The following is a 25,914-nucleotide window of genomic DNA, read 5'->3' as shown; positions in this document are numbered from 1 at the left end:
CAGGAGTTTGAGACCAGCCTGGCCAACATGGCGAAACCCTGTCTCAACTAAAAATGCAAAAATTAGCCGAGTGTGGTGGCAGATGCCTGTAATCCCAGCACTTTGGGAGGCTGAGGTGGGTGGATCACCTGAGGTCAGGAGCTCGAGACCAGCCTGGCCAACATGGTGAAACCCCGTGTCTGCTAAAAGTACAAAAAAAATAAAAATAAAAAATTAACCGGGCATGGAGGCAGGTACCTGTAATCCCAGTTGCTTGGGAGGCTGAGGCAGGAGAATCGCTTGAACCTGCGAGGCGGAGGTTGCATTGAGCCGAGATCGCCCCACTGCACTGCAGCCTGGATGACAGAGCGAGACTCAGTCTCGGGGGTGGAGAAAAACAGGGTCCCTTTCTTTGTCAGCTTGGTCTCCACCGTAGGACAAACCCACCCCTCTCAGAGCCTATTGTTTATTCCTTCCTGACGGCACCAGGTGTGCATACCACGTTCACGCCCGAGGTTCACTCTGCCACTTACTTGGCCATTGAGGGTACACAAGTGCTGGGTACAAGATACAGATTTATCTTGGGCTCATTTACTTTTTTTTTTTTTATTTTTTTTTTTTTTTGAGGCGGAGTCTCGCTCTGTCGCCCAGGCTGGAGTGCAGTGGCGCGATCTCGGCTCACTGCAAGCTCCGCCTCCCGGGTTCCCGCCATTCTCCTGCCTCAGCCTCCCGAGTAGCTGGGACTACAGGCGCCGCCACCTCGCCCGGATAATTTTTTTGTATTTTTAGTGGAGACGGGGTTTCATTGTGTTAGCCAGGATGGTCTCGATCTCCTGACCTCATGATCCGCCCGTCTCGGCCTCCCAAAGTGCTGGGATTACAGGCTTGAGCCACCGCGCCCGGCCCATCATTTACTTTTTTATAATCCAGTCTGGGCGTTGGGAAAGATCTTGCAGTCTTCTGCAGTAGAAGTCTGGCCTAGCCCAGCTGCCCACCGCCCTTTCTTGTTTTCTGCTGGGAAGGAAGCTTCATCGTGTGTCTTCTCTGTTCACACACACCCCCCTATAGTGACCCCTCAGCCACAGACAGGGGTCTACAGTGGTGCCTCCCCCCGAGAGCTGGAGGCCCCTGCACCAGCCCATTTCTTCCTGGGCCTCTGTGTGGGTCCTGACTGCAGCCAGGCTGACTGGCAGGTTGGCAGTGGGGTCGGGTGAGCCTCCCTCATTTCCACAGCACTTACCCACCCCTGAGGGGGACGACTCACTGCTGGGGCCTCATGAGTACTCTCCTGACCTGTCTGCCAGGCCGGCTCCTAAGAGGCCTGCTTGAGTCCACAGAGGAGGAACCCTGGACTCTGAGAATCTGATGAAGGTTCTGGAGGCCCCCCAGACACACAGCCACGCCATGCACACACTGTGTGTGACTTCAGACGGGGCTGTGGACACCAAGGCGGGAACCCTGCTGGGAGTGAACTTGGCAAGGTGCTGCTCTTGGTACCTGGGGAGGGTAGAAGGGCGCTGGTCCTCCCCAGCCTCCCTGCAGCCCACAGCTTGGCCAGCCAGCGGTGCTGGGCGTGGTGCCCCAGCTTTTGGATGGCTCTGGACCAGGGAGAGCAGAACATGCCAACCGAGGGGGTTCCTCAGAGGCCAAAGCTGCCCGAGCCCAGTGTTGCCGTAGTACCCAGAGGCAGGGAGGCCCCAGACATTTGGGAAGGAGCCCAGAAGCCTGCAGGTGTGGGTTTGGGGGAGCTGCAGCTGTGGGTTTGGGGGAGCTGCAGCTGTGGGTTTGGGGGAGCTGCAGCTGTGGGTTTGGGGGAGCTGCAGCTGTGGGTTTGGGGGAGCTGCCGGGTGTCACAGGGTATTGATGCTGGAAAGACCTGGCTCTCTGCTGAGTGGCCTCGCTGACTGCCCAGGTGGTTGGGAAGTGGTCGACAGGTGCTATTTTTTGGCCTCCTTTCCCCTGTGAAATCATGCTGGGGCAGGAAGATGTTTGTGTCCTGACGGCCTCCTGGCACCTTCGAGGAACAGACAGTCCCCTGTGCCTGTGACCTGCCTGCCCCATCCCCGGGAGAAACCCAGCATCAGCCCTGGATCCAGTGAGCCGAAGACACTGGGCCCTCCAGGATGGGCCCTAGAGAGGCGGGAAGGGCCCATGGAGCTGCTCTAGGGCTTCTGCAGAGAGGCCAGGAGGCCCCAGGATCCCCATGGCCCCGCTTCAAGACAGTGGAACTAGCTCCTGAGCGGGAATCTGGAGGGATCTCTATCCTGAACCGTGACCCCAGCCGGGGCTGGCACCGATGACGGGCACAGCCAGAGCCGTGACATCCGCAGCACCCTTCCCATCCGATGCCTGGACGCCGTGGCTGTGCTCGGGGAGGCCTCCGGGGTCCCCAGCCCTCAGGCTCCTGTGGCACAAGGTGCCAGAGAAGACAGGGCGGCCAGGCTGGTGGGAGTCACGGTTTTCCATTTTTCTTGTCTTGGTCTGCTACTGAACTGCTGTGTGCCCGTGAGTACGTCCCTTTACGTCTCTGGTTCTCTGCTATCAGCTCAGTGAAGGAGCAGAACGGTGATCTCCTAGAATCCAGTTCATGTGATGATCTTGGCCATGTCTCAAGATTCCTAGTCCTAAACCTTCAACCCTGAGCACCCTGGGAGAGTCTGTCACAGGGCTGCCCCTGGGCCAACGCCAGCCATTCAATGAACACAGGAGCAGGGGGTTTAGTGGGAACGCAGGGCTTCCGGACCCCTGTCCTGAAGCAACCCTGGCAGGGAGCCATTGTCACCTCCTTCCCCCAAGCCCCAGGTGGTTCCTCTGGCCTGTGAGTGTTGCTGGAGCACCTCCCACGTGCTGGGCCTGCAGGAGCTAGGGACACAGGCACCCGAGACAGACGAGACCCGGTCTGCAGGAGGAGTCCATCAGCAAGTGAGATCCTTGCAGGTCAGACGAGTGCTGTGAAGAAAATAAACACAACTGGGTAACACAGTAGAGAGGGACGGGGACGCCTGGCTTGAGATGACCACTTTTGAACGAAGATTTAAATGACAAGAAGAATTCAGCTGTAAAAACTGGGGACAGTGCATTTCAGGCCAAAGAACCAGCAAGGTGCACACCCCGAGACAGGTGTGTTCAGAGGCAGAAGGGAGCAGCGGGGACAGCGTAGGGCATTACGCAGGGTCAGGGGACGGCAGCCAGGCGATGTGGGGCCCTGCGGTTCAGGACAGGGAGCTCGGCCTTTAATGTGAATGCGGCGGGAAGCCACGGGGAGTTCAAGCACAGTTTTGTGGCGATGGTATGTTTTGTGGCGGTGATATGTTTTGTGGCGATGGTATGTTTTGTGGCGGTGATATGTTTTGTGGCGATGGTATGTTTTGTGGCGATGGTATGTTTTGTGGCGGTGGTATGTTTTGTGGCGATGGTATGTTTTGTGGCGATGGTATGTTTTGTGGCGATGGTATGTTTTGTGGCGGTGGTATGTTTTGTGGCGGTGGTATGTTTTGTGGCGGTGGTATGTTTTGTGGCGGTGGTATGTTTTGTGGCGGTGGTATGTTTTGTGGCGGTGGTATGTTTTGTGGCGGTGGTATGTTTTGTGGCGGTGGTATGTTTTGTGGCGATGGTATGTTTTGTGGCAATGGTATGTTTTGTGGTGGTGATATGTTTTGAACATGTACTGAGTACGAGGCATCATTCTTAGCCTGTGACGCAAGTGAGGTGACGCCTACGAGGTGCTGTTATTATCCACACTGTTTTGTTTGTTTGTTTGTTTGGGTTCTTTGTTGTTGTTGTTTTGAGACAGAGTCTTGCTCTGTTGCCAGGCTGGAGGGCAATGGCGCAATCTCAGCTCATTGCAACCTCTGGCTCCTGAGTTCAAGCGATTCTCCTGCCTCAGCCTCCTGAGCAGCTGGGATTACAGGCACACGCCACCATAGCCGGCTGATTTTTGTATTTTTAGTAGAGACGAGGTTTCACCATGTTGGCCAGGCTGGTCTCAAATTCCTGACCTCAGGTGATCCACCTGCCTTGGCCTCCCAAAGTGCTGGGATCACAGACATGAGCCACCGTGCCCGGCCTAAATGTGTTTCGAATTTTTACATTTTTAATTTTTTTGTTTTTTTAGAGGGAGTCTCACTCTCTCGCGCAGGCTGGAGTGCAGTGGCACCATCTCAGCTCACTGCAGCCTCCATCTCCTGAGCTCAAGCAATCCTCCCACCTCAGCCTCCCAGGTACCCGGGTCTACAGGCATGTACCAACATGACTGGCTAGTTTTTGTATTTTTTTCTAAAGACAAGGTTTCACCATGTTGTGCAGGCTGATGGTGAACTTCTGGCTTCAATGGATCCACCTGCCTCAGCCTCCCACAGTGCTGGATTACAGGCAGGAGCCACCGTACCTGGCCCAGACTGTTTTATATGTGAGGAATGAGGCTCAGAGAGTGACCCAGATGAGGTCACATGAGTGGCTTAGCCAAGGGGCAGCACTCAGACCCAGCAGCTCAGCCCCAGCGCAAGCTCTCACCCGTGGTGTCCTCCTTTCCGTGGCCGGTTGGGGTTGGGCTACATGCCCTGAATGGGGGAGTCTGGAGATGCTGGGCTCCTGCCCATCAGGCATCAGTGTGGTGCCCAGCCTGGCATGTGTGCATAGCAACAGGCACAGCAGTTCTTCTCGATGATGCCACTGAACGTGAGACTCGGAGCAAAGCGAGGCCTGGGAGGGGCCGCTCAGAGCCCGCCTGGGCCCTGGAATTGCTGGTGACCCTCATGTCCCCGGCAGTAAGCTCCACGCCCACCTGGCCTGGGCAGGGAGGGTGAAGCCGGTTTCAGAGAAGGCAGTTGATGCTCTTTTTTTTTGAGATGGAGTCTCGCTCTGTCGCCCAGGCTGGATACAATGGCACAATCTCGGCTCACTGCAACCTCTGCCTCCCGGGTTCAAGCAATTCTCCTGCCTCAGCCTCCCGAGTAGCTGGGATTACAGGTGTGTGTCACCACACCCAGCTAATTTTGTATTTTTAGTAGAGACAGGGTTTCTCCACGTTGGTCAGGCTGGTCTCGAACTCCTGACCTCAGGTGATCCTCCTGCCTCGGCCTCCCACAGTGATGGGATTACAGGTGTGAACCGCCGCGCCCCGCCCTGTTGATGCTTCTTAACCACTCCAGGTCCAGCGCGAGGCTTTGGAGCCCGTGGAGGTCTGACAGGTCCTCGGCCTTCCCATGGCCGCCAGCATGAATCTTCCTGGTCAGGACCACAGCAGGCCTTTCATCTTGGACTTTGACCTCTGAGGGAGCCCCTTTCCTTTCAGGAGGGGCTGCTGAGGCCGCCTCTGTATTGCTTTCGCCCTGGTCTGTTCCTTTTCTCAAGAGGTCCCCACTGCCCCTACCCTTGCTACCCTGGCATCCCCGGCCTGCCCTGGGCGGGGGCAGGGCCAGCTTCCTGGTTGGTATTTGCAGCCCAGTTCTGAGCTGAAACCTCCAGCCTGCCTGTGTGGGGAGGCCGTGGTGGGGTAGGCTGGCCCTGAGGAAGACAGAGCCCCAGGCTGCCGGGGGAGATGTGCCTGGCTGTGGGGCCTCCAAGAGCAGCCCAGGTTTGGGTTTTTTCTGCTTCTCCTCAAGGTCAGCCATGCCCAGCCTGGGGGCTGAAAGCGAAGTGGGTACTGGGGCAGGCAGAGGTGCTGGAGGGGCGCCAGGAAAGGTAGAGGTCCTGGGTGGACGTGGGGCAGGCAGAGGCGCTGGAGTGGACGCTGGTGAAGGCAGGTTGCCGCGGGTGCTGAGAGGCTAACCTGGCTTCAACAAAAGCCTCGTTCAGAGCTGCTAAACCCCTTCCTTCCATGAGGCTCGGGGAACTTAGATGTTCTGGGGTGTCGGAGGGGAGGCAAGCGGAGGCCCTGGGACACAGTGTCAGCCCTCGCCTATCTGTGGCTGGCCTGGGTGTGCCAGGCGGCCACACCTTGGCTGCAGGGCACCTTGGCTGCAAGGGAGCCTGGCTGGCCCTGCAGGGTGAGGGCTGGAGAGGCGGAGCCTGCCTGGCCTAGCAGTGGGGATGCCAGGCCATGGGAAGATGGGGGGAGAGTTTCTGGAGCCCGACCCGGTGTCCCCCACCCAGCTGCTGAGCTGGAAGCCAGGGGTAGGTCACGGCAGCCCCTCCCTCTCTGCCCTGCCTCTCTCTTGGAGCAGCCACGTTGACGGAATCCTCCGGCGCCTCCTCGAGGGAGGAGAGCCAGGCTTTTGGCAGCTCCGTCTCCCCCGTTGCCAGCTTGCCAGCCCTGCCGTGCCTCTCACGCCTGTGGTCTGCCCCAATGACAGGCCGGCTTCGGTGTCCCAAGGGGACCCAGCCCTGAGTGTGGGGCTGCCCTTGGGGGAGGGCAGGGGAAAGCCAGCCCGGGCTGCCACCGTGGCCGCTGGCCTGGGAGCCACAGGAAACGTGCCCACCCTCGGACCCGATGTCTGGCTCAGGGCCTGGGTTCCACAGCCCCTCCAGGGCAGGCGTGAAATGCCACAGTTCCACCTTCCACGTGGTTCCCGGTCTGGGTGCGTCTTTCACTGAGGTCCTTCGGGAATCCTTTTCTTTTCTTTTTATTTTTTTGAGACAGAGTCTTGCTCTGTTGCCCAGGCTAGAGTGCAGTTGCACTATCTTGGCTCACTGCACCCTCTGCCTCCCGGGTTCAAGCGATTTCTGGCTAATTTTGTATTTTTAGTAGAGACGGGGTTTCGCCATGTTGGCCAGGCTGGTCTCGAACTCCTGACCTCAGGTGATCCGCCCGCCTCGGCCTCCCACAGTGCTGGGATCACAGGCGTGAGCCACCGCGCCCGGCGGGGATAATTTTCTAGCGTTCCTGTCCCACCTCTCACGAGGAGCAGATTCACCACCTTTGTTGTAAAGAAGCATTTCTTTTTTCCCCCGAGACAAAGTCTCGCTGTCACCCCGGCTTGAGTGCAGTGCCGCGATCGTGGCTCACTGCAACCTCCAGCTCCCAGGTTCACGCCACTCTCCTGCCTCAGCCTCCCAAGTAGCTGGGATTACAGGTGCCTGCCTCCACGCCCAGCTAATATTTGTATTTTTAGTAGAGACGGTATTTCACCATGTTTGCCAGGCTGGTCTCGAACTCCTGACCTCAGGCGAGGCCCACCTCAGCCTCCCAAAGTGCTGGGATTACAGGCGTGAGCCACTGCACCTGGCCGAAGAAGCACTTTTTTTTATGAACCTCTGCAACCCCCTCTGAGGGAAGCCCTCCCACCTTCTGGGATGCCAGGGCTCAGAGGGCGGAGGGTAGAGGAGCGCCAGCTGTGAGAGGAAGGGTAGGGTTGTGCCCAGGAAGCAGGGCTCCTCGGGGGGTTGACCCTGGGCGGTGGGAGTGACTGAGTGGGCTCCTGAGGGAAGCAGCTTTCAGGAAGGAGGTGGAGGTCTGGGAGCCCTTGGGGCCTTGGCGAATGTGGTCTTCAGGTTCCCATCGTCCAGTGAGCCCCTGAATCACATCCCGAGTGACGTCTACTGAAGGCCGCTCGGGACCTCTGCCTCCTCCTCCACTGAGACCTCCCCGTGGCCAGTTCTAAGTTCCACCTGCCTTGGGTAGAGCCCCTCGCTGCGGATTAAAGGGCTCTGGGTGAGGGCTTGGGGGAGGGGAGGTGGCGGAAACCCACCAAAGACTTTGGGGCGAGCTGCCTGCTGGAGTGGAGAGCATGGCCGGGCAGGCAGGGGCACCGGGTTGGAATGGGGCCTCCGCCACCTCCGAGGGAGTAGGAGTGGAGACTGGAGGGAGCCTGCCCCTGAATCCGAGAATGGCGCTGGCCGGGAGCAACCCTCCAGGCAGTGGCGGGAGAAATGGGGTCACCTGCCCCAGGGGGTGAGAGGTGGGCCAGGGGGAAGGGCTGAGACCCTCAGGGGCATCCCCAGGATGTTCCTGAAACTCAGCTCTGGACGACACTCAGGTGTGCGTAGAGCACCCTCTGCCCTGGAGCCTCGAATCCGCTCCCTGCTGCGAGGCCACTTTGCTGATTCCTGCCCCAAACGTGAGGTCGTTTCAGTCCAGAAAGGCGAGGTGACCTCCCCCAGCCACCTCTGGGATTCTTGGTGGAGAATCCACGCCCACCTTCAGGTCTTCACTCCTGCCCCTCGGAGGTGACGGAGCCCCACTTCAACCTGGTGCCCCTGCCTGCTGGGTGTTTATCGCAGGGAACCTGGTGGTCTCCTGGACATGAGTCCCCAGGGTCAGCGTTTCTCTTTGGGAGAGGTCTGAATGCGCAGTCATGATTTGACCATGGCTAAGTGCCCAGACAAAAAGAAAATAGTTGGCCAGACGTGGCGGCTCACGCCTGGAGTCCCAGCACTTTGGGAGGCTGAGGTGGGCGGATCACCTGAGGTTAGGAGTTGGAGACCAGCCTGGCTAACATGGTGAAACCCCGTCTCTACTAAAAATACAAAAATTAGCCAGGTGTGGTGGCTCGTGCCTGTAGTCCCAGCTACTCGGGAGGCTGAGGAAGGAGAATCGCTCAAACCCAGAGGTAGAAGTTGCAGTGAGCCGAGATCGCGCCACTGCACTCCAGCCTGGGCAACAGAGTGAGACTCCGTCTCAAAAAAAAAAGAAGAAAATAGTTGAGCTGCTCTCAGTGACCATGTGCGGCCCAGTTGTCCGCGCCTGGCCTACTTGTCTGCCCCTGGCCCAGTTGTCTGCCCCTGGCTCAGTTGTCTACCCCTTGCCTGGCCGTCTGCCCATGGCCCACTCATCTACCCCTAAGCCATCCACCCCTGGCTCCCTCGTCTGCCCCGGCCCAGTCGTTCGTCCGGCCTTTGGCTCCATGATGTTTTGCGGCCTATTTCTGTCTCCCGCCTGTGGCCCACCTTGGGGAGGTCCCAGTGCTCATGTGCCCTTGGTGGTCTTCCCAGCCTAGCCCTTCACAAGCTCCCTCTGTCTCCCTGCTTCAGGTGATCGGACATCCCCCAGGTACCTGCTCCCCTGGGCCCATGGATGGCACATGGTGACTGCTGGGACCAGAGGGTGAGCAGTCAGGTGTCCCATCCACCAACGTCCCAGGGGCCAGCCCCTCCACCCTGGTGCTAATCTCATCAGGAAATAGCAGAGTCCACATTTCCCAGGAGTTATAAATAGCCGGCGCAGTTTTGGGCAGCAGCATTTCTCTGGAAAATGTACCCTGTCCCTCTGCCTCCCTCCCTCTGTATTTAAATGATATCCTGAAATAGACTTGGTTTCTGGAGGCTGATGGCCTCCCGGGAGACAGAGTGTCGTGGTCAGGGTGCCGTGGGGCCAGGCAGGCCTCTCTGAGAGGATACCAGGGCCACTCCTGCAGCAGGCACTGGGAAGATGGCCGGGGTTCAGGGGTTTGCAGCTTAGGAAAGTGCCCGTGACCCAGGCCTGGCCTCAGAAGGGGCTGGAGTGTGTGAGACAGCAGCAGGTATAGCCCGGGAGGCTGCAGAGGGGCAGATCTTAGCGGAGCAGGAAGGCAGAGAGGACCCAGAGGTTCCCACCGTGACCTGGGGCTCTCCGAGAAGGATCTCTGGGGGAGGTGAGGCAAGAACTGGGCCTTAGCATCAGGAGTTGCAGTCCTGGGTCAGATGCTCCCAGGAGAACACAGGGTTGAACCTGGCAGCTGGAGCGGGAGTGACGGGCGTGAGGCGGTGGGAGGGCTGTACTGGAGGTGCCCTCCCAGCACCCAGGTCTTGCCCACCAGGTCGGGACACACACCGGGAGGCCCGATGTCGCTTTCTGAGGAAGCAGCAGTTACAGCAGCTGCCAGTCATGGACTTCACACACTCTGCAGTTTCAGCAGAGAGGATGCTGGGGGCCTTGATTTTGAACCCCAGCTCTCACTTCCTAGATGTTCTCTGGGTAAATTCCTTGCTCTCGTTAAGCCGCAGCGTCCTCATCTGTGAGACGGGAGCAGCCACGAGAGCTTAAACCGCACACGTTTGCTATGATGATGAACGGAGATGCTGTGTGTAGAGGATTCGTCAGTGTCAGACTTGCAGGAAAGGCTCAAGATACGTCCGTTGCTCTCACTCTTTTCCGTAACAACCCTGTGAGGCAGGTGTGGACGCCTCCACGAGGAAATCGAAGTTCACGGAGGTGAAAGGCCTTGCCCGAGTGCACACGGTTGAATGGAAGACTCGGATCAGCCTCTGAATGCTGCACACTGCCTCCACCAGGCTGTGTCCAGGTCCCCCTCTGAGACTCGGGAAGGACCCTTGGCTCAGCTTCCTGCAGAAGCTGCCAGGAAGCACCCGGTGGTGGGAAGCTGGGGCCGAGGAGGGGCTCTGGGTGAATCCGACCAGGTGCCGTGGAATTGGCCTGAGGCTTATGCTGATGTGTGGAGAGACCTGCCTCCAGAAGGGGTGGTCCCAAAACGTCAAACTGTGCCCCACAAATACGTAAAACTTTAACGTGCCAATTAAAAAATGAGAACCCGCACAGTGGTGCACGCCTGTAATGCCAGCTCTTCAGGAGGCCGAGGCAGGAGGGTCACTTGAGCCCCGGACAAGATAGCAGCCTGGACGACATAGCGAGACCGCATCTCTAGAAAAATAAATAAATACAGGCCGGGCGCAGTGGCTCACACCTGTCATCCCAGCACTTTGGGAGGCCAAGGCGGGCGGACCACCTGAGGTCAGGAGTTCAGGACCAGCCTGGGCAACATGGTGAAACCCCATCTCTACTAAAAATACAAAAATTGGCCAGGCGTGGTGGCAGGTGCCTGTAATCCCAGCACTTTGGGAGGCCAAGGTGGGTGGATCATTGAGGTCAGGAGTTTGCCACCAGCCCGGCCAACATGGCGAAACCCTGTCTCTACTAAAAAATACAAAAATTAGCCTGGTGTGGTGGTGCGCTCCTATAGTCCCAGCTACTTGGGAGGCTGAGGCAGAAGAATTGGTTGAACCTGAGAGGTTGCAGTGAGCCAAGATCGCACCATTGCACTCCAGCCTGGGCAACAAGAGCGAAACTCCGTCTCAAAAAAGAAAGAAATGTAAGAGGGCATGGCCGTTTCAGAATGTTTCTCTTAAGGGTAGCATCTCAGTTGACAAAGAGCATTTGATCCCTCCACCCTGTGTGGCCACTGCTGGGGGACAGAGCTGGGGACAGACCCAGGCCCGGCCCCGTGTCCAGATGAGACGAAGGAACTACGAGGACAGCCTGTGTGGTCCAGGAGGGTCTGCAAAGAACAAAAGCAGCGTAGAGGGGAGAAGAGAGGTTTCGGGAAAGCGAGGCCAGAACTGGGGCTTCCTTTGAGACCCTGTAGGACCCTTGCCTCCAGCCGGGCAGGTGGCGGCCTCACACCTCCCGTGTGTGAAGAGGTGCTCGGAGCAGTGGTTCTCCCCGAGGGGTGCTTGGTTCTCTGCACGTGCCTGACTTTTTCTGTCTCCTGTTCTGGGTCCATCTCTCCTCTGGGCAGGGAACAGCCAAAGACAGGGCCTGGGCCACCGCTGGCCCCAAATGCAGGGCTCAGGGCAAACCAAGTGCAGACCCAGACCCCGTCGGAGGCTTGGGTGCCACCTGTCCCCAGCCGGTGTGTGGGTGATAGAAGATGTGGGAAGGACCTACATCGAGCGGCAGGAAGCCCAAGGCTGACCCAGATCCAGTTTCCTTTCCGTGATGACAGTGGCCTGTTATAGCAACAGTGTTGAAACCGTGGCACGCACACACCTCAGAGTGCACAGAGACGTTCTGAGGGTGACGTGGGCAGGAGAGTTTTAAGGAAATCAGTTTGCAGATCCTCAGCTGCCACATAGGTGCTGTTGCCAGAAAGCCCATCTGCCCGAGAGCCGGCATCTCGCCATCCTGTCCTCTGCAGAGGAGAGGCCGAGGCTCGCTGTGGGGGCTGGGCCCAGGGTGCCCAGACCTCCTGGGTGAGGAACAGAGGGGCTTTTAGAAATGTTGGGGTAGTGGCCAGGCACAGCGGGTCACACCATAATCCCAGCACTTTGGGAGGCCGAGGCGGGCAGATCACCTGAGGTCAGCAGCTCAAGACCAGCCTGGCCAACATGGTGAAACCCCATCTCCACTACATATACAAAATTAGCCGGGTGTGGTGGCGTGCACCTGTAATCCCAGCTACTCGGGAGGCTGAGGCAGGAGAATCGCTTGAACCCGGGAGGCAGAGGTTGCAGTGAGCTAAGACTGCACCACTGCACTCCAGCCTGGGAGACAGAGCAAGACTCTCTCAAAAAAAAAAAAAAAAAAAACAAAAACAAAAACAAAAAAACGCTGGGGTTGGTGCTTAGAAAGTAAAAGACTCTAGTGGCCACTTACAACTTTTCAAAAGTCAGGTGGTATCCAGTTCTTTGCCTTCCACAAAACTGATGGAGGACTTCATTTTCAACTGAGAGATCATTTCAAGTAGTTTTCAGTGATAGATATATATGCGATTTAAGGCGGATAGCATGGAAAGAGGTTAAAGAATGGTGTAACACGGCTGTAATAAGACTCTTTTTGACCTCATCTACTTCTTTATGTGAACAAAATGTTTCATTGTTCACATCTTTTTTGCTCATTTTAGAGACATGGTCCTACGTTGCCCAGGTTGGTCTCGAACTCCTGGGCTCAAGCGATCCTGTAGCTGGAAGCCACTGCACCTGCATGTTTTACAACAAAACCAGAAACATGAACAGAATTGATGCTGAACCTCATTTCACTCTAGCAAAAAATAACATATAGATACGTGAACTAAAACAAAAAATGTTCCGCCCATCTCATTGAGAGAGAATTCCACGAAAAAGTTACTTTACTACTTAATATTTATGAAAATGTATAATGAGGCCGGGCGCGGTGGTTCACGCCTGTAATCCCAGCACTTTGGGAGGCCGAGGCGGGTGAATCACCTGAGGTCAGGAGTTCGAGATCATCCTGACCAATATGGAGAAACCCTGTCTCTGCTAAAAAGACAAAAAATTTAGCCAGGCGTGGTGGCAGGCGCCTGTAATACCAGCTACTCGGGAGGCTGAGGCAGGAGAATCGCTTGAACCTGGGAGGCGGAGGTTGCTGTGAGCCGAGATCACGCCATTGCACTTCAGCCTGGGCAACAAGAGCAAAACTCTGTCTGAAAAAAATAAATAAAATGTATAATGTGTAGGCTTATTTTATTTTATTTTATTTTTTGAGACAGGGTCTCACTCTGCCACCCAGGCTGGAGTGCAGTGGTTCGATCTTGGCTCACTGCAACCTCCATCTCCTGGGTTCAAGCGATTCTCCCATCTCAGCCTCCCAAATAGTAGCTTGGACTACAGTGCCTGCCACCACACCTGGCTAATTATTGTACTTTTAGTAGAGACAGGGTTTTGCCATGTTGGCCAGACTGGTCTCGAACTCCTGAGCTCAGGTGATCCACCCACCTCAGCCTCCCAAAGTGCTGGGATTACAGGCGTGAGCCACCATGCCTGGCCATCTTTTTGATTGTCTACTGCCAATCATGGTACTAACTAATCCTGAATATATTTTGAATATTTGGACCCTTGTGATCTCTGGAAATTTTTGTTTTCAATGTATACAGATTTTTTTTGTGGAAGTAAAATATAATGGTGAATAAAGGACTTGAAAATATAAAAATATAAACTAGGACAACATTCTTTAGGAGAAATGGAATGGAAACAAATTCAAGGAGAGAAGATCCAGGAGCTCTGTGAGGGAAAGAAGAGCTTGTTCATGTAGGTTTTTTTTTTTTTTTTTTTTTTTTTTGAGACGGAGTCTCGCTCTATCGCCCAGGCTGGAGTGCAGTGGCCGGATCTCTGCTCACTGCAAGCCCCACCTCCCGGGTTCACGCCATTCTCCTGCCTCAGCTTCCCGAAAAGCTGAGATTACAGGCCTCCTCCACCACGCCGGCTAATTTTTTGTATTTTTAGTAGAGATGGGGTTTCACTGTGTTAGCCAGGATGGTCTCGATCTCCTGACCTCGTGATCCGCCTGCCTCAGCCTCCCAAAGTGCTGGGATTACAGGCATGAGCCACTGCACCTGGCCTTGTGTAGTTTTTAAATGGATGAGTGTGGGTATCACGTCGCTGGGGTATTTAGATCCCACTGAATCCATGGGAAGGAACGATGTAACACTTTTATTTTAGGATGGCAATATTGACATGATTCTGGAAATCATACTCTTTGCAACTATTTAAACTTGGAAATGTTCAGATGTTGACTTTAGAATGTGCCAGGGTGCAAATAGCTCAGAATTAGTTCACAGGTGCACAGGCAGACAGGCTTGAAGGCAGTCCCCGAGTTACAGAAACAGAACGTGAAACAGTCCTGTGTGAGGGGTGCCTCTGACCTCCCCTGACCCAGGGAGGGTCCGCACCTCCCTGGGCTCCAGCCCAAGCCTGGGGACTTCTCCTGTGGAGGATTTGCTTATTTGGGAGCTGACGGCTCGACCCAAGTTGCCTCCCTGAATCTTCACAGCAATCCCAGGGAAGCAGGTTCTGTTGCTGGCTCCCGTGTGCAGATGGAAAAACTGAGGCTTAGTGAGTTTAAAACTTGCCGGGATTCAAACCCAGGCGGCCTCCTGAGCATGGGCTCCTGACTCGGATAGGCTGGTTCCCTCCTGATGGGCTCCAGCACCTCCTAATCAGGTGCTTACCTTTTGTGCACCTCAGTTTCTGCATCTGTGAAATGGGGTAATAATACGCATATCCCGGGCTGGCAGTCACGAGTGAATAAGGTGTCACGGGCAGGAGTGCCTAACAGGGTGTGCCCCGCCTCCCTCACGGCGGCCACAGGGGCCTGGGGGCTAGGGCCCCCCGAAGGGTTGATTTCCAGGTAAACATCAGCTTATCCCAGCTGCTCACATCGCCTTCCTGACTGTGTCGCTGGCTCTTAGCAGTGCTGACCCACGGGGAGAGCTCTGGCTTGGCCTCCGAGTGGGCACCTCCCTCACCCACATTCTCTCTCTGCAGCTGGACCCACAAACTGTGGAGACCAAGAACTGGCACACAGACGTGATTGAGATGAATGGGGTGAGCCGGGGATGGGAACGATCAACCGGGTGAGCCGGGAGGTGGAACATCTGTGCAGCGGGTGGGCAGCCCGGCCCTCTGGCCGCTCCTGGGGCTGCTGTGCCGCCTGGACCTCCCTGCAGCCCAGCCCCCCTCCCCTCCTGCCCACACCCTGCCCGCTGCCGTCCTGCAGGTGTTGAGGGAGCCCTGGGTGTGAGCCAGCCCTCGTTTGCAGTCTTGGGGAGGGGACCCCTGTGTTTTGGGGGCATTCCTTGGGCACTCACTCCCTGGGGAACTTGTACCTGCCTCACCCCCCAACCAGATCAAAGTGGAATTTTCCATGAAATTCACCAGCCGAGATATGAGCCTGAAGAGGACCCCGTCCAAAAAGCAGACCGGTGTCTTCGGTGTGAAGATCAGCGTGGTGACCAAGTAGGTGCTGCCTCCAGTCTCCCAGTCCTGGCGTCGGTGCCCCTGGTCCCCACCAACCTGGGCCCCCGGCCCTCCCCGCCTAGGCCCATCCTGGCACCTAATCAGTCGCTTTAGAAGCACGTGAGCCGGCACTGAAATGCTGGAAGGTGTCTTGTGAGATCCCAGATCGTCTGTTCCTCGTAATAAGCGGGAAGCTCTGTCAGCCGGGGGCCCACGTTTGGGCTCGGCACCAACAGGGACTGGCTGCCCCTCGGGAAAGGGCATGCATCCCCCAGTTCATCGCCACCCCAGCCCCTTGTCTCAGGCCTGACCCACCTCCTCGTGTGGGCTGCCTTCCGGGCCTCCTACAAGCGTCTGAATCTGGGGGGCGTTCTTTCCCTAGAGTCTCGGCCTGACCGTCTCAAGTTCCCAAACCTTCTCCTGCCCACGTCATTCGCGGCCCCTCCGCAGGCAGGCCGCGGGTGGGCAGGCTAGGGTGGGGTGCGGTGGCCTCTTTCTCTGCCCTTTTCTTGCCCTCCCCGCCCCCCTGCCCCGTCTCTCCATTCCGAATGCTAGAAGCTCTCCGGGGGCCGGTGTGCTGGGTGGGGGTTGCTACGGGAGAGTTGTCATGGGGGCCGCCCTCCACCCATCCTCACGCCCCACCCCAGGCGGGAACGCTCCAAGGTGCCCTACATCGTCCGGCAGTGCGTGGAGGAGGTGGAGAAGAGGGGCATCGAGGAGGTTGGCATCTACCGGATATCAGGCGTGGCCACGGACATCCAGGCGCTCAAGGCCGTCTTCGATGCCAGTGAGTCTGGAAGGCCCAGCCGGGGTGGGTGCAGGCTGGTGGGATGGACGGGAGAGCTCGGGAGAACCAGGAGCCTTCCTGGAGAGGAGCCTTGGTCTGCTTCAGAGTCCCTGTGGCAGGTGCTTTTTCTGTGTTTTCTCACGTAATCCGCTCCCTGCGAATCTCTTGTCCGTTGCTGCAGGGAAGGAACTGCAGAAACTCAGAAGGGCCGACTTGCTTGCCCAGGATGACCCAGCTTGTGGGTTTTGGTTCTGGACTTAAACTCAGATCTAACCAGAGTCTGCGTGGCTGGCTTTCTTGCTAGTTCCTGGGTGCCTAGTGAATCGCGGGGAAAGAGCTTTGAGCCTGCACTGCTGTCTCCAGGGCCCCAAGTCCCCGCCGGGGCAGCTCTGCCTCTGCATAGTCCACCATGGTGAGGCCTGACCTTTCTGGTTTCTCCTTCCTGCTCCTGCTGGTTCATGCTGCAGCAACCACACACCCAATTGTCAGGAAACCTGCACTGACCAGGCAGGATGAATCTGTGGGGAGCCTGGAGTGGAGGACCGGCTGGGGCCTGGGAACTTGCTGGCCTTGGCTCCTCTGTGCAGCCTAGAAACTGAGGCTTTGTGGGAACGTGCTTTTACGTGTGAAAAGCGTGCAGTGCCTTCCAGACAGGGGCTTAGCGATGGGGATGTTCCCATTGGAAGGCAGGTGCAGGCCGCACGGTATGAATGTGGCTGTGAACTCTGGGTGATGAATTTCACTCCCCAGATACCCTCTCCCGAGCAGCCACAGCAGATGGCCCCAGGCTGTCTCCCCGTTCCCCCGACCGCGACCCACAGACACCTGTGGGCATTCTCTATGTCCTGCCTTTCCGGGGCAGACCAGAACCAGAGATGGAGTGGGTGGGGGCATGGAACAGGGCCGCCGGCCCAGCTAAGGCTGCCTGACCTCGGCCCCACCCCTGCAGATAACAAGGACATCCTGCTGATGCTGAGCGACATGGACATCAATGCCATCGCCGGCACGCTGAAGCTCTACTTCCGGGAACTGCCTGAGCCCCTCCTCACGGACCGACTCTACCCAGCCTTCATGGAGGGCATCGGTGAGGCCCTGAGGGCTCCTAGGGCTCGGCTGGGCCGGACTGAGCCAGGACTCCCTGCCCGGAGAAGTAATCAGCAGGAGAAATATCTGTGGCTTCCTCTGCTGGCTGACCTTTCCAGTGCACTGGGGCCTGTGGCTGAGGGGCCCGAGGGTGAGGTGTGGCCTGCTAGGACCTGGTGCAGACACCGGGCCCTTTCTGGCCTGCCTCTTGCCCCTGATGTCCCCATGGGCAGCCCCCTCTGCTTCCTATTTGGACATTGGCCTCTTGCTCGAAAGCTCGAGCATCCAGGGCAGACTGCCCTGAGGCGAGTGGCCAGAGGCTGGCATTCCAGAGCCGAGGAGGAGGCTGGTTCAAGCCAGAGGGTACTTGAGACTGGTTGTGCTGAGCCTTCCAGCGAGACCACACACCGTCCTGTCACCTCTGCTGAGGGCCCCGGCCAGCAGGCCTTCTGCCTCCACCCACCTGGGCCAAACCCAGCCCCAAGGGCATCCCTTCAGCCTTTTCTTCTCCTGGGGCAGACCAGAGCTTCAGCCCCCCCGCGGAAGGTTGCTCACACCCACACGCCAGCAGCAGAGAGGGCTGAGAAACAGAATCCACCACTGGCAGGATATGTGCCTACTGGCTTCATCTTTAGCCACACAGACCAGGGGGTGTCCTGTTAGGAGACCCGGGATGCCCCAGCGCCCAGGCCCATGCAGTCGGCTGCAGGAAGGGGGTCTGCTCCCACCAGCCGGCCTCCTGGCTGAGTTACCAGTCATGGTGAGGCCTCCTGAAGGAAGCAGCTGCTAATAGCCCACCCAGACACGAGGCCCTCCCCTGTGGGATCTGCTTCCCAAACGCCTGGAAGCCTGGGGTCTCCTGCAGGGGCCCACAGCCTCATGACCACAGGGGCTCTGGTGGGAAGCCCCTGGAGCTGAACGCCACACTGGCCCTTCTCTCCCACAGCCCTGTCAGACCCTGCTGCCAAGGAAAACTGCATGATGCACTTGCTCCGTTCCCTGCCCGACCCCAACCTCATCACCTTCCTCTTCCTGCTGGAACACTTGAAAAGGTAACAGGGAGGGGCCCCGGCCCCACCTCCTCAGTCCCTCCGCGTGGGCGCTGCCTCTGTTGGGCTGTCTGTGGGGGGTGAGAGTTTGCTCTCCAAGTTCTTGCACTCACGTTTTTCTGTGTTGAGAAATATTTGGGTCCCGTAACGAGTAGTAACCTCAAATATTGACCACAGAATGCTCAGGACTGCAGGCAGGTTTTATAATCAGTGGGTCCTTGACCTACCAGTGGTTCACTGAGTCCATTCAGCCTTCTGTAAGTGAATGGAGAACAGATAGTATTAGGACTGTAGGCAGGTTTTATAATCAGTGAGTCCTGACCTACTGGTGGTTCATTTAACCAGTGTAGCCTTTTCTGAATGAAGTGGGGAACGGACAGCAGTAGGATACACTGCAAGCCTTGAGTGCAGGTGCTGCTGTTCAGTTACCTGGAGGCGTGTGGACTGTTACAACGGGCTGTATTGTGGGCCACAGTCAAAACAGGTGAAACGCACTGGTCTTGGCCCACACCTCACTTGACATAGGGAAACTGAGTCCCCACACCAGGCGGAGACTTGCTTGGGTTAGTAGCAGATCTGTCCTTAGAGCCCTCAACTTCCAGATCCTAAATTCAGACCTTTCTTGCCCTCCCACCACCCTTTCTAGACAGGTCCAACCAAGAGTGGCTAAAGTTGGTTGTACCCATAGCAAAGTTTAGAACTGAAAGTGGCCCTGAAGAGGTCCTCAGGCTTGTGTGGGGAGGTGGTCCCTGGGCGTCCCTTTAACCCGCCTGCACGCCAGGACCAGGGAGCCCCTCAGACTGCTCTGCAGAACAGTTCCTCCCTGAGCTCAGCCCCAACTCAGGGCCAGGCCCCCTGCTGCAGCTCAGCCGGGCCAGGCTCGGGAGAGCCAGCGGAGACCTGGACGCGCCCGGGGCTGGTGTCTTGTTTTTCCCATCATGAAACATTTTTCCTCTGGTTTGGCCAGGACTAGAGCCCTGACCAATTCCGAAAGCGTTTGGCAAGCCTTGTGGGGAGGAGTGAGAAGGGAAAATTCATTCGACTTCCACCCTGGGAACTGGGCACAGTCTGTTCCCACATCTGGGCCCCTGGCTGGGCCGTGTGCGCGTGTGTGGTGAGGGGCTGGCCCCGCTGCACAGCTGCCTGTTGGCATCACAGTGTTTGTTTGCCTGTTTCCAAAGCAGGCGCGGCCACAGCTCCTGCCTGGAGGGTGGGAATGATGGTATGGAGAGGGGTGAGAGGCGCTGCTTAGGCTGGGTGGGTCTCAGCCCAGAAACATTTTCTGAGACTGAAGGAGAACCAGAGCCCCTCTGATGTGTTTGCTGACCCTGGGCCTGCCTGGACACCAGCCCTGATGGCAGCTCCTGCTGTTACCCCAGGGAAGCATCGCAGAGCATCTGGCCTGTTGAGCAAGAGAAGCAGGGGGGGATCCGGAGGGAGGACAGCCCTGGGTCCCACGATGCAGACGGAGAGGCACAGGAGGCAGCCCTGGGTCCCACGAGGCAGACCCTTCCTTCCGGAGAGGCACAGGAGGCAGCCCTGGGTCCCACGAGACGGACCGGAAAGGCATGGGGGCAGTCCCTGGCTCATCTGGAAGTAGGGTTGCTCCTGGCCCAGCACAGCTGGCAGAGCCCCAGGTCTAGCTAAGGACTCCTGCTGGGCTCCAGGCCCTGCCTACCTTTCTCCCCTGCCTCACCCAGGTTGACTCTTCCTTTGGACCACTTAGCACAGGAGTAAGTGACAGAGCGGTTAAGAGCATAGGTCCTGGAGGCAGCCACCTGCGTTCAGATCCCAGCTCTACCACTTGCTAGCTGTGTGACCTTGGGCAAGTCACTTACGCCCTCCTTACTTGGGTTTCTTCATCTAAACAATGGGGATAATGATAATCGTACTCACCTCAAAGGACTGCCTCGAGTGTGAGCTGGTACAGGGGAAGTTTTTAGAGCAGCACTTGCTCTCAGGCCAGGGAGCTGGGGTTGGCCTCTGTGGCTCCCTGGCTCTGGCAGTTCACCGTCAGTTCGGGAGGGCCCAGCAGCTGGAGATGTCAGCACAGAACCCAGCACCTGGCTGGGCCCTGCTCTCCTGGATGAGTCCCCTTCCCCCGGGGGAGGTCCCCACTCCTAGGAGAGGGAGATGGTGACCCCCGTCCAGGAGTCGTTCAGGAGCTCCTACAGCAAGGGCCGAGTGTCCCGGCGTCCGAGTGGCCGCGGAGAAAGGGCTTCTTTCTTCCCCGAAATCTTCTCCTTTTTAGGGTTGCCGAGAAGGAGCCCATCAACAAAATGTCACTTCACAACCTGGCTACCGTGTTTGGACCCACGTTACTGAGACCCTCAGAAGTGGAGAGCAAAGCACACGTCACCTCGGCTGCCGACATCTGGTCTCACGACGTCATGGCACAGGTACCCCGGCCCCCCAGCACCGCCCAGGCCCGTGGCTGGCAGAGGGTGAGACAAGCCCCCTCAGGAGGAGAGAGAACAGCTCAGTCTCCACGCCTCTTCCCTCATGGGAAGCTCGGTTGATGGGCTGTGGGGTGTCACCAGGGAGGCAGGACTGCAGACACTTCTGCCCCTCCCAGGCCAAAACAAATGCGTGAACCTAGACCAGGGCCCAGAGAATGTCTGTCCCAGATGCCGGCTGCATTCTCAGGAGGGCCTCGGTCTCAGAAAGCAAGCCCGGGGGTGGGGGAGATGCTGGGTCCTTGTCCTCACACATGGAAGCTCTGAGGTTGCTTCCAAGGGCAGGAGGCCTCCCTGGGATTCCTGCAAGACCCAGAGCGGGGGTCAGACTGTGGCCGCCTCAGGACAGAGCGGAAGCCTATGGCCAGGTTGGGGAAGCGGCCCCAGGCCCCCGCAACCCTCTGCCCTGTAGCGCCTTCCACGGCTGCAGAAAGGCAAACACCTGGACTGCCCAGGAAGGGGGGTGGCCGGAGCCAGTCTAGGGAGTGGGAGGGGCAACACAGGCTGGAGCCAGCAAGGACCACGTCTTTGCGCACGGCCAAGGCCAGGGAGCCCAGCCTCTGCCTTCCTGTCTCCCCACAGGTCCAGGTCCTCCTCTACTACCTGCAGCACCCCCCCATTTCCTTCGCAGAACTCAAGCGGAACACGCTGTACTTCTCCACCGACGTGTAGCCCGAGGCAGGGTGGCTGCGGGGAGGGGTGGAGCCAGCCCCTCCAGCCCGGGGCCCAGCCCAGACTTGAAAGACTGCAATAGAAAACTCCCAAACCCAGCGCTCCAGACTCGAGGGAAGCCAGCTTCCGAGAACTGGAATGCGTCCGTCTTTTGTACCACCTTGTACAAAGCCGGCTGCCCAGCCCCAGCCTCACCACCGCCTCCCACCTCCTGCCCTCTGTACCTCTAGTTGTGTCTGATGCTCCGTGCTGTTCGGGAATTGTTTCATGTACACTTGTCATGCGGAAAAGGTAGTGACCAGCCCGGCGTGGGCACACAGACAGCCCGCTTTGTTCCTTCATTTCCTCCAGCACTTTCTTTCCTCCTGAGTCCAGCCCAAGGCCTTTTATTTTGCGCTGTGTAACTGCTGCCAGCTTCTCTCTTGGCCCTGCTCCCAGATGGCGGTCTCCTGGCAGCCTCCCCTGTCTTCCTCCACCCGCTCTTCCTTCCCGGCCTGCCTGCATGCATGTGCACCCTCGGTCTTCGCTCCATCACCTTGAAAGCTCTGAAGAGGCCCCGGGTGGCGGGGACAGCGGTGGCCTGTTGGGTGCTGCCGTTTGCTGCTGCCGGCCTCTCCTCGACCTCCGCCTTTGGGAGCACACCTGCTTTGCCTTGCTGCCTGTGCAAATGCTGGACAAGGACATACACTCACACTCGTCCCCAGCTTAGCACAGAGCTGGAGCACCCATTTCTGGAATTTTCCGTTTGGGAATCTCCACTTCTGGGGTTTACCTGTTCAGCCTCCTGCCTATCAGTGAGGCATCTCTGACTGTTTCTTCTACTGCTTTTCAGTTCCCTTCCCTGCTGTTCTATTTCCTTTGAGTGTAAAGACTCACAAGTGACCTGCTATTGAGATAGCCAGAGGGTCAGGAGAGAGTGGAGGAGGAGGCAGTCAGCCTGCTGAGAAAACACCAAGGGCTGAAGTGGGGAGGAATGCACAAGCAGCGCTGGGTGTCCCGGGTCTCAGGTGGGGACGGGCTGAACGGGGGAGGTACGCATACGCAGCGTGTCCCGGGTCGCGGGTGGGACAGCTCTTAGGAGCAAGTTGTGGGGGCTTTTCGAGTGGGGCCAGGCTTCCTGGAGGGTGACTGATGTGGCTGAAGCAGGTGTCCAGGCAGGCAGGTTGCAGCCAGGAGGTCCCTGGGACCGCAGGACCTCGTGGTACTCTTGCCTTAGATTTTACACACTCTCCACAGCCAAGCATTGCCACGGGTCCTTCAGGACCTGGGAAGGAAAGGCACAGGCCCGCGGTGGCCAGCCATTGTGCTGCCACCCCAGCTTCTGGACGCAGCCTTTTGGGTAAACGCTGGGAACTCCAGAAGTTGTGGGGAGTCAGACAGCTGCCTCTCGGGGCTGGGTTCTGCTGGGGCCTCCTTGTTGGTGCTGTAGGCACCCACCAGGGAGTAGGGACCCGAAGCTTCCATTCCCAACTTGGAGACTTCCTAGGAAGGAGTGAGGTGTGTTCCCACCGCAGTTTCCCATACGAGCTGTGGCTGCCAGCCTCGGGCCTTCAGCCTAGGAGAGCACACTCGGCTCCAGGGGCTTGAGTTACAGCCACAGTTAAGCTGCTGGCTCTTCTGTGTGGCAGAGCGTCGTTTCTGGGCCCTCAGGACTGGGGAGCTCAGTTCCCATTCTTGTGCTCAGGGCTGAGTCTGAAAGAAGGGTGTGCTGGCCCTAACAGTGTAGCACTTGCTCAGTGAGGGGCAGAGCCCTTTTGGATCCCATTTACTCCTGTTGCCTTGGGCAGAACAGTAAATATTCTGTGCACGGAGGAGACATGCCCAAGAGGAAGGAAGTCCTGACCATCAGCTGCCTGTAAGGAGCCCGTGCTCCGTGGAACAGGCAGCGAACTTGAGTCTAAAGACCCAGCGCCTGGCCCTTCCTGAGGTCCCTGCCTGGCATCCGAGTGTCGGTGTGTGGCACAGAAGGCTCCTGCTTGCTTCCAAAGCGATGGACAGGAAGGGGCAGAGTGAGTCACGGCCCAGAGTGGGCACCTTCGCATCTCAGCCTCAGGGAGCCCCACGGCCCCAAGCTTGCTGAGGCAATATGAGAACAGGCTACGGGAAGGCTGCAAAGGCTGAGAAACGCAAAGGCTCATATTTATAAATCCCACCCCCAGAGCGGGGAGGGTCAGGTGCCCGACCTGGACTAAACTGCACCAAGCAAACACCCAGCGGGGTCTCCTGTGATCCGGGACCGTGCAGCCCGGGACCTCCAGTCACTGCACCTCACGGGAGTCAGGAGCCAGGGACCGTGCAGCCCGGGACCTCCAGTCACTGCACCTCGCAGGAGTCAGGAGCCGGGGACCGTGCAGCCTGGGACCTCCAGTCACTGCATCTGGCAGGAGTCAGGCTAAGGGTTCTCCTGTGAGCAGGGACTGTGCAGCCTGGAAGCTCCAGTCACTGTGCCCAGCAGGAGTCAGGCTAAGGAACCCCGGTCTGCCTGTCCTTGCTGGGCAATGGCTGATGGCTGCCAGTTTCTGCTGATACACAGGTAGGATGGGACCTGTCATGAATATCTGACTTTAATAAGTTGGTAAGGATATATTTTTTTGTCTATGTTCTGTTTCAACTTATGTAGATTATTATAAATTGATGTAAACCACGTGAGAGGAAAATGTTAATAAAAAAGGCAAAGCCCCAACATTTGCACAAAACTCAGCCCTGGTGTGTGGATGTTTGTGTTCGCAGTGGTCCAGGGAAGCCACCAATCTAAATATTTAACTCTTCCAGCTGCATCCAGATGCGAGTTTCCAGGAATCTGTTTACCTAATTCACTCCCCTTGAGCCTCCCTGTGGCCCATGGGGGCTGGGGCAGAGCTGCGGGGAGGTGGGCTTGAGCCCTCTCCTTGCTCTTCAGAAAGGCCTCCAGATCGGCCAGCATCCAGGCTGCTTCTGGCTCACCTTTGCCATGTGCTGCTACAGTACAAATGTCCCACCCGGGACCTGGCCATTGGTGTGCCTTGAAAGTGGCATGACGTTGTCCACTGGAGAGGAAGCATCTTCTTTGATGTAAACGCTTCTCTACACTTTCCTTCCAAGTGGCACATCTTTGAGGCAGCCTTTTGGTCTGATCTGCTTGTCAGAGAAGCTGGGTCTCCGAGGGCCTACCCTCCCTTTGGGTGAACCAGTGGCATGAATATCGGCTCCCACCAGCCGAAGCAACTGGACACTGAGTTTATTCTGAAGATCAGGAACAGATGTCTCTGAAAATTGCTGTTTGGTTTATGAGCTCATACTGGCTCCCCAGCCATCTAAAACAGGAAACTATTCATCTCTCGAGCGAATAGGCGGTGTGGACAATGCTCGGCTTACGGAACCGATGGCTACTGACAGCCCTGGAGCTCATCTTTCCAGGCAGCATTTCTTGCATTTGCTCCCATGTGCTAGACTGAAAGATGGAAGATCCCAGGCCTCCTAGGACTTTGACAGGTACCAGGTAGAAGTGTCTGCCCTTGCTTCAGAGTGCCTGCAGGTGTCCTGTATTCAGGGACAGTAGAGGAAACAGTTTGTTCTGAGCTCTAGGGAATGCTCCAACTGGCCTAGTAGTGATGAAGCCTCCTAGCTGTGAGACTGGGAGGGGCATTATATAGAATTCACCGTAAAAGGACATGAGCCTTGAGCAGGAGCTCATATTCCAAGGAAATGGCAAACATGACCCAAGGAAGGTGTTACCAGCTGGGTTTGACATCACTCATGTGTACACACACACACTCGGGCCACCAGGCCATGTAAGCTGAGTCTGAACTCTGGTTAAGAGTGTGTGGGCTAGAAGACGTGGCAGATGAGGAAGGAGGCAGAAAAAGAAAGGGCAGAGGAATTAACTGTATTATAGGAAAAAGGAGACTCGTTACCACTGGCTGAAGGGGCCCAGAATTGTGTGGCCCCCACCAGGCTACCTGCCTGTGCCTCTCCCAAGAGCAAAGGCCTGACTCCATCAGTGCCGTCTCCCCCGCAGAGCACCAGGGTAAAGCAGCAGCGGTGCTGAAGCCCAACTGTAGACGGCTTTTTTTTTTGTTTTTAAACCCATGGCACACAACTAGTCCAAGAAAAATACCACAAGGTCAAGTGGAAAACACGACATGTTAAAACACGTCCCTGACACTGGAGAACGAGGGTGGTGGTGAACGGCCCCTCAGCGACGTCTGATCTTGGCCAGTAGCTGCTGTGACCGAGTCACCAAGATGACCACAGCAGGGCCCTTCACGTGTGACCTCGAGCTCAGCCTGGTCCAGCAGTCACGCTGTGAAGCCAGTGTGTGCCTCTCGGCCAGCACAGGAGGCCCAACGAGTTCATGGATGGGATTTCAGTGCATCCCAGGAAGAGGCTGGGCTGGGCTTCTTGAGGCAGGCCCTGGCAGATGTAACAATCTTGGTGAGGGTGACAGTTCTCTAGCAACCCTGCCTCAGCCTCCCCATCCCCAGCCTCCCATCCCCAGCTTTGCCATTCTTTCCCTTCAGATGGTATCTCTGGGCCACCTGGCACTGTTTTTAGAATTAGGGAA

The 25,914-nt window shown here is 57.3% G+C and overlaps 1 protein-coding gene and 1 long non-coding RNA gene across 11 annotated transcripts in view; one reads left to right on the top strand and one right to left on the bottom strand.

Annotated features, from left to right (window-relative positions):
- ABR (ABR activator of RhoGEF and GTPase) overlaps positions 1–24,067 on the top strand; it is a 230,965-nt gene extending 206,898 nt beyond the window's left edge. For all 8 annotated transcript variants that reach the window (XM_045376367.3, XM_065532214.2, XM_074018143.1 and 5 more), the window contains 7 exons: positions 14,854–14,913; positions 15,215–15,324; positions 15,972–16,111; positions 17,061–17,195; positions 18,141–18,246; positions 20,495–20,642; positions 21,282–24,067. In XM_045376367.3, the coding sequence (XP_045232302.2) occupies positions 14,854–14,913; positions 15,215–15,324; positions 15,972–16,111; positions 17,061–17,195; positions 18,141–18,246; positions 20,495–20,642; positions 21,282–21,371 (789 nt within the window). In that variant the 3' untranslated portion in view covers positions 21,372–24,067. The remainder of the gene's footprint in view (positions 1–14,853; positions 14,914–15,214; positions 15,325–15,971; positions 16,112–17,060; positions 17,196–18,140; positions 18,247–20,494; positions 20,643–21,281) is intronic.
- LOC141408740 (uncharacterized) lies at positions 14,000–21,766 on the bottom strand. 3 transcript variants are annotated; one of them, XR_012425089.1, is made up of 3 exons: positions 20,140–21,766; positions 18,357–18,498; positions 14,000–16,426 (listed from the first exon to the last, which is right to left on the bottom strand). It is a non-coding gene; the product is annotated as an uncharacterized lncRNA (long non-coding RNA). The 3 variants fall into 3 exon arrangements; XR_012425088.1 differs by lacking the exon at positions 20,140–21,766 and having other exon boundaries at positions 18,357–19,639; XR_012425090.1 differs by lacking the exon at positions 20,140–21,766 and having other exon boundaries at positions 14,000–16,286; positions 18,357–18,939.
- Positions 24,068–25,914: the final 1,847 nt, after the last annotated feature.

The sequence above is a fragment of the Macaca fascicularis genome, chromosome 16, assembly GCF_037993035.2.
Source record: "Macaca fascicularis isolate 582-1 chromosome 16, T2T-MFA8v1.1".
Lineage (NCBI taxonomy): Eukaryota > Metazoa > Chordata > Mammalia > Primates > Cercopithecidae > Macaca > Macaca fascicularis.
Note: the sequence above shows the minus strand (reverse complement) of the source record. Positions and strands in the feature narration are given on the sequence as shown.